This window comes from Trichoplax adhaerens, genomic scaffold (genome assembly GCF_000150275.1).
Source record: "Trichoplax adhaerens TRIADscaffold_7 genomic scaffold, whole genome shotgun sequence".
NCBI classification, from domain to species: Eukaryota; Metazoa; Placozoa; class Uniplacotomia; order Trichoplacea; family Trichoplacidae; genus Trichoplax; species Trichoplax adhaerens.
Genome location: NW_002060949.1, coordinates 5050625 through 5064206, shown reverse-complemented (window position 1 = coordinate 5064206; position 13582 = coordinate 5050625). Strand labels below are relative to the sequence as shown.

The 13582-nt window shown below is 30.7% G+C and overlaps 3 protein-coding genes across 3 annotated transcripts; 1 reads left to right on the top strand and 2 right to left on the bottom strand.

The window, feature by feature from the left end:
- Positions 1-65: 65 nt before the first annotated feature.
- Positions 66-1448, bottom strand: TRIADDRAFT_58365 (uncharacterized protein; the record flags this gene model as incomplete). Its single annotated transcript, XM_002114139.1, has 2 exons — positions 66-258; positions 781-1448. The coding sequence occupies 2 exons, from the start codon at positions 1446-1448 to the stop codon at positions 66-68; spliced, it is 861 nt and encodes a 286-aa protein (XP_002114175.1).
- Positions 1449-8072: 6624 nt separating this feature from the next.
- Positions 8073-11120, top strand: TRIADDRAFT_58364 (uncharacterized protein; the record flags this gene model as incomplete). Its single annotated transcript, XM_002114450.1, has 13 exons — positions 8073-8160; positions 8354-8451; positions 8597-8709; positions 8840-9059; positions 9237-9341; positions 9456-9532; positions 9670-9792; positions 9863-9959; positions 10179-10251; positions 10435-10535; positions 10620-10698; positions 10818-10906; positions 10992-11120. 13 exons carry the CDS (start codon positions 8073-8075, stop codon positions 11118-11120), a joined length of 1392 nt encoding a protein of 463 aa, XP_002114486.1.
- A 923-nt stretch (positions 11121-12043) lies between these two features.
- On the bottom strand, positions 12044-13556 carry TRIADDRAFT_58363 (uncharacterized protein; the record flags this gene model as incomplete). The annotated part of the gene is made up of 2 exons (XM_002114138.1): positions 12044-12320; positions 13222-13556. The coding sequence occupies 2 exons, from the start codon at positions 13554-13556 to the stop codon at positions 12044-12046; spliced, it is 612 nt and encodes a 203-aa protein (XP_002114174.1).
- Positions 13557-13582: the final 26 nt, after the last annotated feature.

The window sequence follows — 13582 nt, the reverse complement described above, 5'->3', positions numbered from 1 at the left end:
TACAGTCATAATTGCTGCTATTATTATTACATATACCTCCTATTTATTTAGATAATACTGTAAATTTAAACCAACATAAACACGACGATAATCATGTATAGCAAACAATTAAGAGTCAATATTATCCTTTGAGCAGAGTTGACGTCAGAGCCACTGTAGCCTTGAGTATTTTGAATGGATATTTGTTGGCTATTTTCTGCAGGAAAGCCGGAACATCCCATGATGTAGTTTAACATTTCTTTACCTTTGGTAGGTAAGCTAGAGGCGAATAAAATTACTATTAATCTGATTACTATTTGTATCAATTGGCTGATATCATTGTTTGCTATTTTTTGCGTCAAAAATGAGCAAGAAATTGAAATTAGACAAGTTATGATAGGTCTACGGCTTTTTTAATCTAAGCTAATCCTATGCGACTTGTTATAACTTTTTTCGTGATTGTATCTAAAATTGTATCTAAAATATATTGCTTGCCTAGCACTATAAATCGTTACTAATGATTATTAACTTATAAGAGAGGGAATAAAATTATAATTAATCTAATAATTATTCGGCTAAAAATGACTACTTTTATTATTTTACTGCTTCTTTACATCTAAAATGGCCTAAAATATTAAAGTATACGTATAGTTTGAGTATGCAAATTGTTACTTCTATCTTTATGAATGCGTTAAGAATTATGTTGTTTACTAGAGCAATAAGTCATTGCAAATTACATAAAAAAAAGAAAAACATGACATAAACTACTCATATAATATGCACTTTATATGCTATATTTACCAATTAGTTCTTGATTCGCAAGTTTTTTCATTCATGCTTAGAAGCAATTTCGTACCATCAGGTGAACAATATGGAACAGATCTACAAACTGCATCAACACTTCGCTGGATGCATTGATTTGATATATTATTAAATCCACCTATACTTGCTTTAATGGACATTGCACTGCGCAAACGTCGATTAGATAGAACACTTAAAATCCATTTGGGAAATTTAATATTAGGTGGTAGTGTTGGACACCTTGGTTGTCCACTAGTAGGCCCACCAGTAGGTCTACCAGCTGTCATATTCATTCTGGGTGGTGATACACAAGTGGTCAAACTTTCAATTTTAGGTGATCTTGCACACATATAAGTAAAATTAAGTGCAGCTTTACCACAAATCGAATTCATTTGGCTGCATACACTAGCAGTATTATACCAAATAACAGTTTTGTTAGTTGGAACACATTGAGGGAAGCTAAATCTACATAAAACCTTTTTAATAGCATTTTTGCAGCTGTTTGATAACGATGGCAGACGATCAAAGGCATTTGCATGAGTATGAAATTGCAAAGTTTGAAATTTACTCGCTACAGTTGGTGTTTGAAAGGTAGAACCACAGAATTGGCTGGTTCTGATGTCCAAGGTGGAGCAAGAATCGATATTACTAAAGACATGAACTTGCATGTTTGCACGCTTGACCCTATCAAGCTAATAAATATGTAAATTAGTTATTCCTTTATAACATTGAATCGCCATAAAATTTTAGACGTTACGAAATTATTATGATAAGGAACTGCATTGCATTTTAAAAATTTCAATACTTTTAAAAGTAGAACGTTGACAGCCTATTAAAAATATTTTTTAAACATCTTATTTCCATAGGATACGATATAGATTAAATAAACAATTTAAATGATGACAGCATTTCGTTGCAAAAGTTAACCTCGACAGTTAATATCCATCATTATCAAATTATTGATCAAATATCGTGGCCATTAAGTTTTTAAACTTAGGCTGCTGTTTCACTATATAGTATGATCTCTGCTCTTAACATCGTCTAGACAATTTGATCTTCATAATATTACATTCACACGGTAGAACAAATGTTTAGTCTAGTCTCTATCATCTTTACAAGGCGATACGATATAATGGGCTCTATATAATTGACTTCTTATCTTCGCCATTGTAATACAGGAGACTAGTGGACTTGTTCTTGAGTAATAGATTAATAATTAATATCCAATCCAATTCATTTTCAAGATAGTTATACGATTTACCGAATATTAGTCTTAATGAAACAGTATAGATTAACGTATTTTGTAGGAATACTCTATCGAAACCACAGTTAATATCGTCGTAGCGTAGAGGCATGCATTATGTCAAAAATTTAAATTAGCACAAGTTAATGGTTCGTAAGTAAATGAATCAAATGGCGTTAAATTATACAATACGTATATGAGGTTATTTTATAAATATAATAGTCTTGCGAATAGAAAATGGATAGCGACATAAGTTCATCATTTACATCCTTAAATGCATATAAATTTAATTATGGGTAAGTGAATTCAAAGCTTGTCATGTGATATTATTCTAAGGTACAATTTTGGTAACTTACTAAAGTATGGACTCTATCTATGCAGCAAAATATAATATATAGACAGTAGCGCGTAGCTGTCAAATTCTTCTCGATGAATTTATATTTTTAAACTTTGGCCAGAGCTATAATTTGAAGGTTGCAAGGCTAATCGTAGCAAAAGTTAATTGAAGCTTTCTAATATTGCCATCTCTATCAAAAATCAGAATGATAAAGTATACATATTTCGAACTTTATTGCTCGTTTCATATTAGGTAAATATTCATCGAAGGGGATAGAAAAGACAAATAAATTGATATTAATATGTACAGTTGCTGCGAAGTAACTTTAATATAGTGGTCGTAACTTAGTTTTCATAGGATGACTTTATCTAGGAGTGTGTTGGTATTAATTAATCTATGACCTCTTACTTATTTTTAATAGATATTTGCAACATTTTATAACATTATCTAAGTACTGATGTTATGCCATTGTACTATAAATTAGCAGATTATTTAACAAAGTCTAGGTTCAGTTTTGTCTGAGAGACACTAGCGGTGTTACTATCGTCAGTGTTTAGAATTGTACTACAGGTCAATGTCGGAGTGGATAATCTTGCAGTAGACTAGTATTTATTATCTGTTTTAGTTTTATATTTCGTCGTCGTTATAAAATTTTTGATTTGTAATAACAGTATACATACATTTATTCAGATAATTATAATAGGTCTATTTTACAAGCTAAACTACTAGATTATACGGCTATATTCCTTGAAAACAAATTTTAAAATAAATTAGTAGAAGTCGTTCCACTTCATTGTCTACCCTATAACAGCTTGGGATGCAATTGTTACCACCCCTCGCTGGGATATTATGGTAGATGTTGCTATAATGTATAGTTCTTCTTACTTCTACGTGTGTACAGGAGTTTAATGTTTGATCGATAAATTATCATTTCTTAATGTGGAAAAACTCCAGGCTATTTCGGAATTTATTGAATTCTAGTTTTTGCTCATTATAATTAGGGGGTGGCTACGGAAGAGTAAAGCCAGAAAGCTATTAAATTCATAATATTATTTAACGTCAAATCTCATTTGCATATCATTAACTTTTACGAATTTAAATTTGTGACTATAACTTCTCGTTTTATGTGATCAACTGTACACGTGTGATGGTAAGAAATATGCTAAAAATATACCAGTAAGTAAATAGGCCTAGGCTGAAAAGGATATTAAGATTTCAGTGTCACGGTGTTAAAGATCGCCGTGAAGTGTCAATTTATGGTATTAATTATTGTAGAGCAGACAGCTTGTTATTAGAGTTATAGAATTGTAAAACTAATTCATTTTCCTATAATAGCAAGTGAATTAGTTCGATTCCTAATTTATAGAGGCTCAAAGGTCAGATTTTGTTCTGATCATGACTGATCTCGTATTCTATGTGTGCTCTTAGAGTATATTTAAAGTAGAGCACAAAGTTATACAAATTTAGATATAAGAATAAACGATAGCAATATCATTGGTTACTATTTCTATTTTTATAAACTGAAGGCGCTCGTGAATATAGACAGAAGGTATAAAAGCGAATTACTTTTTACGATAAAGAGAGCTTATTTTATCATTTATGGGTAAGGAGACGGTCTATAGAGTTTCTGTAGCAAAGCTTTAGGAAGAAGTTCATAGTTGTCATAGAGAAGTGATCTTGATAAGTAGTTCGAGATAGAAGGTCAAGAAATATCTCCGGCATATTTTTATCACAAGAATACACTTTGGTAACATTCATGTATTTCTTAGGGTAACCATATAAAAAATTCGATATTGGAAATTAGAAATAGAAGCACACAATAGATTTCCTTAGTCAAGGACTTCTCTATTCATGGCAACAGCTAAATATAAGATATAAATCAACTACAAAACTCTAGGACGCTGGAATTGAAACAAATTTTACGATATTACACAAATTTTAAGATATCTCTAATATGTTTAGAAATGAAAATACATAGATGATGGAAATAAAAAAGAATCTGCTAACATAAGATAGGGAGATGTCAGAATAGGATTAAGCATTTTCCTAAAATTAATAAATTACCTTTATCAAGACAGTAACACCTAGCGAGGTTGTCATTTGCTATTATGATGGAGTACAATACAATTGCATTTTAATGCACTATTCATGACGAGCTCAAATTAGTTTCTTTCTATAGGCCTGCAGTACATTTTGGAAAAGTCATTAATTATGAAGGTTTTTGCAACGTGGTAGACACACTGAATGAGACTGTAAGGATGAACAACTTATCCAAGTCGGAATATATCAATTATGTAAATTTTTTCATTTTTGACGTTGATTCAAACAGGATTATCTTAGGAAATAAGTGATTTATTTCAAAGCATACTTTTGCTAATGTGCTGATTATTTTAACCAAGCACATGACGGTTGTTATTTGAAATTTACCATCTTCATTGTGAGCGGATTGAAATATACAATGAAATTAACCCGAGCATTTATTAGACATTTTAGAAGAAACGATAAAGTAAAGATATTAAATGGAAAATTAAATCATCTCGATTGCCTAATAGTCTCATAGATATTCTCTAAAATTGACGACATATTTCTATACGCGCATATTAGAAAGAAATGACTTTATGACAGCAAAAGATGCAAACTTGATTTAAATTTCAATACTGTATAATCATCCGGTTATGTTAGACGGTGTAAAACAAATTTTGATAATTACTACCGTCTAATCTTATAGCATTTAAATGAAAGATAGTTTTTATATTTCCCATCAAGAATTACCTTTGTATCAGCTTGGTTATAGCCATGGCAGTCACTAATATGCAACGTATTCAAGATGATGCAACCGAAGAGGAGTGATATTTTAAAATTCATATTTTTGGCTGGTGTCGCTTTTTAGCGAAATGGATAGAATAAGTGTAGTCGGAAATGATGAACAAATATATGAATAGCAAATTGAATAATTAAGTCTTACTCCTGTGAAGATCATATTGAGAAAAATTACAAAGGGTTATTTAGTATGACCGGATAGACAATAAAAATGAATAAATTAGATCTATGACCTTCGATAAACTATCAATTGAATGTCACCCAAGATTTTATTATACAAACAAAACAGGACTCTTTTCCATGGCGACACAGGTACCGTGTTAAAGCATTATGTAAAGAAATAGTAGCAATTATTAATGATTGCAAAATCAATGAGTTCGATGAGGTACAAAATAAAATTTACTAAAAATTTCAGGGATAACTATAAGTTTTATTTCCTGCTGTTATCTATTACGACTATAACAATATGTCTAAATCAATCATTTTAGGAAAAATAGTGCTAAGAATAATACCAAAGGCTTCCATTACGATTGAAGCGCTGTTATAATTAAGATCATAGCTAGGTTGATAATAATTATATTACTAATCGAATCAATTTTGGTATATTATATTATCGAATTGAGACAGTTCGTAGACAGACTATTACTCTCGTAATCTACAGTCGTCTACGTGCTTGCATCTTTAAAAAAGACTGAGTTGTAGTTGAATTATTGGTAATATTTGATAAAAGAAATATTACGGCATTCAGTAAAACAATTGCATGAAGATTTTTTTAGAATTACTATGAAATGCTTGTAAATCATCAATAGCAATGCTGCAAACCCTATAAAATTGATCTATGAGTAGAATCTTTGATACAGTAGAAAAAAAGAAATGATATTTATTTCATGGTTTATATTAATTGAATATATGAAATCACCACCAAGAAACAGCGAACCTAACAATACCGATTAGCGAATAAAAATTTTGAATCATTATAATAAAAGAAACGATATTTATCTCATGCTCTATATTAATGAAATATGTGAAATCGCTATCCAATAACCATAGAGCACTGCACTGTATACATGATAATATTGATGTACGAACAAAATTTTAATCATTACAATAAAAGAAATTTCATGCTAATATTAATTAACTATCTAAGTACAGTATATGAATGACAATTATGGGATTTCAGTTCCACTACGCTAACTATATTGTCAAAATATTCATTCTTTATCTAACTATTACAAACTCTTGCTACAGTTATAAATATATAAATAATTACATTGGCCATGACTAGAATTCAAGATAGAGCTTGGAAAAGTTCATCAATTTATTATCCAAGCTATTGGTAGTTTATGAATGACATAGTTAAAACAGCGGTAGTAGCTGATAGCTTTAATTGCTAAGTCATCAAAAAGTAAGTCAGTATTTTTACCAATTATACTAATATAGTAGTTTCATACTTATATTAATTAAAGACATAAGTATAGTATATGACGATTACGGGATTTTAGTTACACTACGCTGCCTATACTATCAAAATATTTATTCTTTCTTTGTCTAAGTATTAGGGACTCTTATTACATATATAAATATACGAATCATTATATTGGCAATGATATAGTTAAAATTGCGGTAACAGCTTAAGTTAAATTACAAGTAATCAAAACGTAGCTCAGCATTCTTGCCAGTTCTAAACTGCTATTCGCTGAATATGTTAACATATAACAATTGTAGCATTTAATTTACACCTAGAAGTATCCTGTATACATCCAATCATTATTCGATTCTAAGTCATCAAAAAGTAGCTCGGAATCCTTATCAATTATATACTGCTATTTAATTGAATATGTCAGCATATAACAATTATAGCATTTTATTTACGCCTATACTGTATATATAGTGGTGATATTCACCACCCGCCTAATTATTTCGAGCTCTTGCTCCATTATATATATATGCCGTATATTTAATCTATATACGAATGCGTTCACCTTAGCTACGATATATTGATGATTGCGGTAGCAGCTTAAATGAGAAATGAAGTCGCTCTTCGCCTTTATCGATTATACTGTACATTGCATACTGCAATTTTGGAACTATCTTTTAGCTAATTATTCTTGTCTGATGATTAGACCGAACAGAAAACTAGAAAAAAATCTGCAAAATCCTCTGAATGAGATATTTTATAATTCCAAGCAGATTAATTTTCATATTACTAAGACAACAGTTTTATACTCCTATACAAAGCCTTAGATTGCAAAAATTATTTTGTTATACTACCCCTCGATAATCCTTATTTAATATGACTTCTTGTATCCTTTAGGTTATATAATGTTCTAAACATTAGTACAATGTTCATACTGTACTATATTAGATTAGGTTGAAATTGATTTATCACCTCAGTAAAAAGCAATGTTTGGTCGCGATTTCGCTGCTTGACAACTTAGCTTAGTCTAAATACTGTATAAAAGACGATTGTATTGGACACTATCCTAAAATTTACTTTGCTCTCCATATCCAGGCTAGACAGCTCGCTGCAGGCAAGCACCTCTACCTTGCTCAGCTGCAACCATGCAAAATATTCCGTGATGATGGAGTAATTTCATATCGAATTCGCTTCTATTTGGCTATTTTACCTCATTTTATTAACTTGAAATAGTTTTACCACTCATTAAACTCAAAATTTTGCCTGTTATTACTTCATTTCGTCATAAAGTTATCCAAAAAATTGGTTACGTTAGGATTCATCAGCTGGTGTTAGCGTACAAAGCTGTATAATCTACAAGATCGTTTGGATCGATTTTATTTTTTCAGTGATATTGTCAGCATATTCATTCATTTAGCTAAAAGTTACTAGCTTGTGGAGGAAAAATACTACTGAATCATATTTTGGTACAAATTATGGCTAGTCTAGATCATAGTCATTTGTATAAGCATGCTAGTGATCAAATTGAAGATCGTCGAAATGATCGTCGCAAACAACAACAAGGTAAATTGAAAATAAGATCAGTTATCCTACCCTATTTCTTACTTATTTCTCTTAAACATGACAAGTTCCATGATTTAAATAATCCAGTATCTAGTAAAAGATGTGTAAGGTAGATTACTATTTTCTATCAGTATCTTGAAGGATGATGTCGAATCCTTCCAGCTGATAATTTCCTCCAATTTATTCTTGGTAGATTTTATACGCCGACAACGAGATCAATTAATTTCATCAAAAAGACCTCGATATTTTAACGATAACGTCCAGGATGAACAGTACTATGATAGCAATCATGTAAGTTGCATACAAATTATTGGATCCAGTCAGTAAAATGGTAGATTCGCAACGTAGAATTAAGTTCTAGAATAAATTTAGAAATGTTTTACTGATTAATCTGTAGTGTCTTTGCTTAATACCAGTATGTACGTATCTCTTAAAGGTACAGACCCTGGCTCGAGGATTGCTAAAGCATAATAATTCCAGAATGGATATACTGAAGAATTTATGCAGAGCTTTTACTCAAGATGAGGCCTTAATCTCAACATTTCTAGGGTAACTAGTTCTAACATAAGCAGACACTACTATTAAGTTGCCTGTGAAGGAAGGCAGTAAATTACAATTTTATAATTCATCTCTCACTATATACACGACATATATTGATATTCTATCGCATTAACTTCAGGTTTAATCGTGAATTTTATTTCCTATCCGTCTGTAGTGTCGACAATGCTCTACAATCACTAATCGGTATCTTAACCCAGAGTGATTCAGATTTGCAGGAGCATGCTGCTTGGTGCATTACCAATATTTGTACAGGAAATCATAAACAAACGCTACAAGTAACGCGTCTGGCTGCCCCATATTGTATTACTTACCTGTCTGGACAAAATTTGGCGATGCAGGTATTTTTTACTATGCACTGTAATTATGGAGATAACTATCATTTCACGTATTATACACATCCTATAGATTTATTAATTATATAATTATTTATTACTTTAAATCCTAATGTATAAATTTTTCTATAGTGCTGTATGCTTTAGTTATTCATACCTTAGTCTACCGTCTCATTATCTTAGGATCAATGTGCTTGGGCTATTGGGAACATGGCTGGGGATGGTAAAAAATCTCGGAAATTATTAGTCAAACAGGGTGTCACCAAACCTCTAGTATCACTATTAAACGTAAATTTTTGACTTTTATTTAACATAGAGCAGATAGGATTTAGCAACGAATTTCGATTAAAAGTATACTGTAGACTTGAAGTTTTTATTCCATCCATTCAATAACATTTTTAGGCAACATCTGAAAATGTTATACAATCTGCTGCATTTGCACTCTCCAATTTCACCAGGGAAGATGATATTAACCTCAAGTACGTCTATATTAAAATTTATATTATTACTTTTATTAGTTCCTATTATATATATGTTGTCAGTAGAGGTAAAGTCGGCTATACAACTTATAGTGTTTATGTAATTAATGTATTGTATATCTTTATAAATCTTATAGAGAAATGATAGATTGTAACGTCTTGAAGTACTTGACGAACCACCTTCAATTTGATAAGGAAGATAAGATATCTTTTACGATTTTGCCTGATATATTACATCTACTGCATCATATTACTGCCAAGTGAGCTATTTTCATGCAATATAAACGCTAGTTCCTTCAATAAAATTTACTTCTATTTTAATTATTGTAGGGACGGATATGACAGTGTCTTATTATCGACTAATATTGTAAAGCTAGTAACAAAAGTCATTCGCTTTTTAACGGAATCACGAAATTACCAAATTAAAGTAGGTCTATGTTATATTAATTATGTTAGAATTCTTACTTTAACTTTGTCTATGGACATTAATTGTGAAGGTCAATATTTTTATATTTCAGATTCTAACACCAGCTATTAGAATTATTGGAAATCTTGCGGGTGGATTAGATGAATTTAATGCCTTAATTTTGGAAGAACCAAGAATTTTAAATGATTTAATATACTGGATTAACCATAATACTCATAGGTGCATAAATTATTTTATACTAACGGTGGCTTCGGCAAAAAACTGGGGATATCATCTGAGTACGAATTTATTGGTATTTCATGAATAAAATGATCTTATTTTAATATTTTTATCAAGTCACGTGGTTAAGGAAATTTTTTGGTTATTTTCAAATCTATTATGTAAGTATGTATTTGGCGTATTATATCAGCAATTAAGAAGCTATAATTTGAATATAGCTACAACAGGGTTGAATACTTTATTATTGTATGAATAGGTGGATCTCAAGTGAATTTAACGGTTATAAATGAGAGTGGGATTGAGCTGATTAAGGAAGCTATTAAACGACTTTCTTGGGCCAATGAAATTGGAATAGAAGTAGACTTAATTTGACATTTCATGATAGTCTATTGATAAAGAGATTGCGTAGGACTAAGTTAATAAAATACTCGCTAATGTTAGGCAGCTATGGCTTTAAGAAATTATGCTAGTCTTGGCTCAGATTGTATCCAGCATCTTGCCCGTTTGAACGCTTTGCAAGGTAAGAATACACAAGAATTAGCTCGGGGTCGGCATAGCTACGTACTTTAGTATCTTTCAAATTTTTAATTATCCAATTTATTTTTTTGTCTTATTAATAAAACTAATTTTACCTTTTAGCTGTTACGGCTAACTTAAAATCTGCAGATGTGGATAAAGCATTAGTGTTCTTAGATATCATTCAGATTACGATAGCGACGATTCCCGATGTAAGTACTGCTCATATTGTCCTTATTAATACAGTAGGCAATACATAGCTTTTGATAACGATCCTATCTCTTACCGAAATTAAAGGGCAAGCGCATACTGAATCAATTGAATATACAAGAGGAGTTAGATTTACTCTTATACCGAGATGATGAATCATTAAGAAAAACTGCTAGTCAGCTACTAGATAGTTTTTTTGCCATTGAAAACAGTTAATAAGTATGTATATTTAGGGGTTATTAATAGTTCAACTTAATACACATTAGATCTACTTAAGTATATTAGTACTATTTTGATAGCATGGAGAGTTTATAGCCATATTTCATTGATTGATAGAACAACATATATTAGTATTAACTCATAGTCAATGCCTAAATTGATACATTAAGAAATTTGTAACGTCTACTAACATTCTTAAATGAAGAAATAATAACATATCAAGAAATTTTCATACTATTAAGATATGTGGTGTTTATACAATTATAGTATGGTGATTTTCGTCTCTCACGTAAGATATAGACAATGTTCGTGATGCAATCCTGTGTTAATATCTTCTTCTTTAAAAATTAAAATATATATAGAAGGGATGTCGGCCATTTGAAAAACCGAAACAAAGCCTCTGATTCACATGAAAAGATGGCGCTCAGTGGGCAGCTAAGAACCAATTATCTCCTTTGAGGATTGTTAATTTCCACTTAAAATTTACTATACCATAGCCCAAAATTGTTATATTTAATTTAATGTTTTAATCTAAATCTGTGAATACATACTGATAATACAATGTTCATACATACGTGTAAAAGTTTATTAATCTTAATAAATTTATTTAGATAATACAGCATACAATTATAATTATACGATCCTTCTCACTATAATGATTACCATATTATGCAATAGCAAATTATTTATTTTAAAAGCGTCACATAACATTACTAATACTAAGATAAGTAGTTACTAAATTCAGATTTTTTGACAGTATACCACCTTCGATTATTGCCGATACTAAAACACTGTTTATTTAAATAATTAATAACTATAATAATGCGCGTCTTATCAATGCTTATATTGATGATGATAGTAGACCTTGAGTATTTTTATTATTTTTATCCTTCCCTAAGGTAGCTATTGGTGTTTCAATCTTAGTGTAAAATCATTATAATAGTCATACTAATTAAAGCGACTAGACTGTTAACTGACGTAACGAGAAAAGACTGCGCAGCATTAATATTCTTTTGACTTGAGTCAACGGTAGTACCGATACTAGAAACAATTTTTGTAGTTGTTTCTGGTAGAATAAATGTAGTGGAATCACCATAGCCTTGATCAGATTCAATCAATTCTTGTTTTGCCTCAGAGTCTGGAAATGATCCACAATCAAGTGTTGCGTTGACTAGTAATTTCGCAATACCTGTCAGACTATAAAAAGAATTATAGTTTTAATTTTAGTCTGACCATTAGCGACGACAAAACGTTTACCCCTCTTTAGATGTTTAATTTTGCATATTATCGCATGAAGTATATGTACAGTAAATACTATCAAATATTGCAGGTGTTGAACGTTGTCAATAATGAAGGTATTATTTATAATACCGAAGATTAATTACACTGGGCTTTTTGATCAATGGTAGACACTACGGAATTATTTCTTTATGACCAATATTGTATGCAACTACGAATACGTTATGTTATATATGGGTATCCCTTAGTCTACGAAAATATCTAGGATGCACTGATAATTACGAATAAGAATTAGTGATAATTGTATGGCGGATAAAGTACCAAAATGACAGTATACTGCATGTAGCATTTATTATCCTGAGTAAAGAATTAGGATCGTAAATTGATAATAAATGGGAACAAAGTCAGCGATAACGCAGATAATATGATATTAAAATTAGGTATAACCATTTAATCTTATGTGTACGAATATCATTAATATTCTGAATGATATAGCTTACACATAATTAGATATTACAGTAAATAATAGTCCTACATAAAGTATTGAACCTATACGTAATCAAAACGTATTCAACATCATTTCACTAATAATCTAATTAGTATGAGTGAATTTAACTAGGAATGACTGTACTTGTAAGTCCTAGAAGTACTTAAAATTTAGAAATTACATATTCAACTACCTATTGTAAACAGAATTACAGTAGATGACTTCAAAATTAGGAAGTAAATAGTGCTATAGAGATAAGAAACAACATTTTCCAAAACCATGTAGCAGGTAAGTCTCTGTCATTATAATAAACTTAGTCTAATATTTACATAGGATAATTTCTCGTTATTCATTCATCACACATAAACTTACCAGGAAGTTTTCGATATACAATCTTGTTTTGTTGTACCACTAAGTAATCTTTTCCCATCTGAAGAGCAAAATGGTATCGATTGACAAATGATAGTCGTAGCTTGATCAAGGCACTGATGATATAACCCATGAGTTTGTATTAAATTGCTTTTAACTGCTATGGCAGTAGTACGACGCGAACTCAATAATGGTAACATCCATTGTGGAAATCGAATCTGAGTAGGTAGTGGAGGACAATATTTAGGCCAATGATACATGTCAGATGGTTTTGTACAATCCAACAAGCTATATGTATGAGAATGAACGTTAGTACCGCATAGCGACATAAATGCCATTGCTGGCGTATAAGCGCATGCTGTAG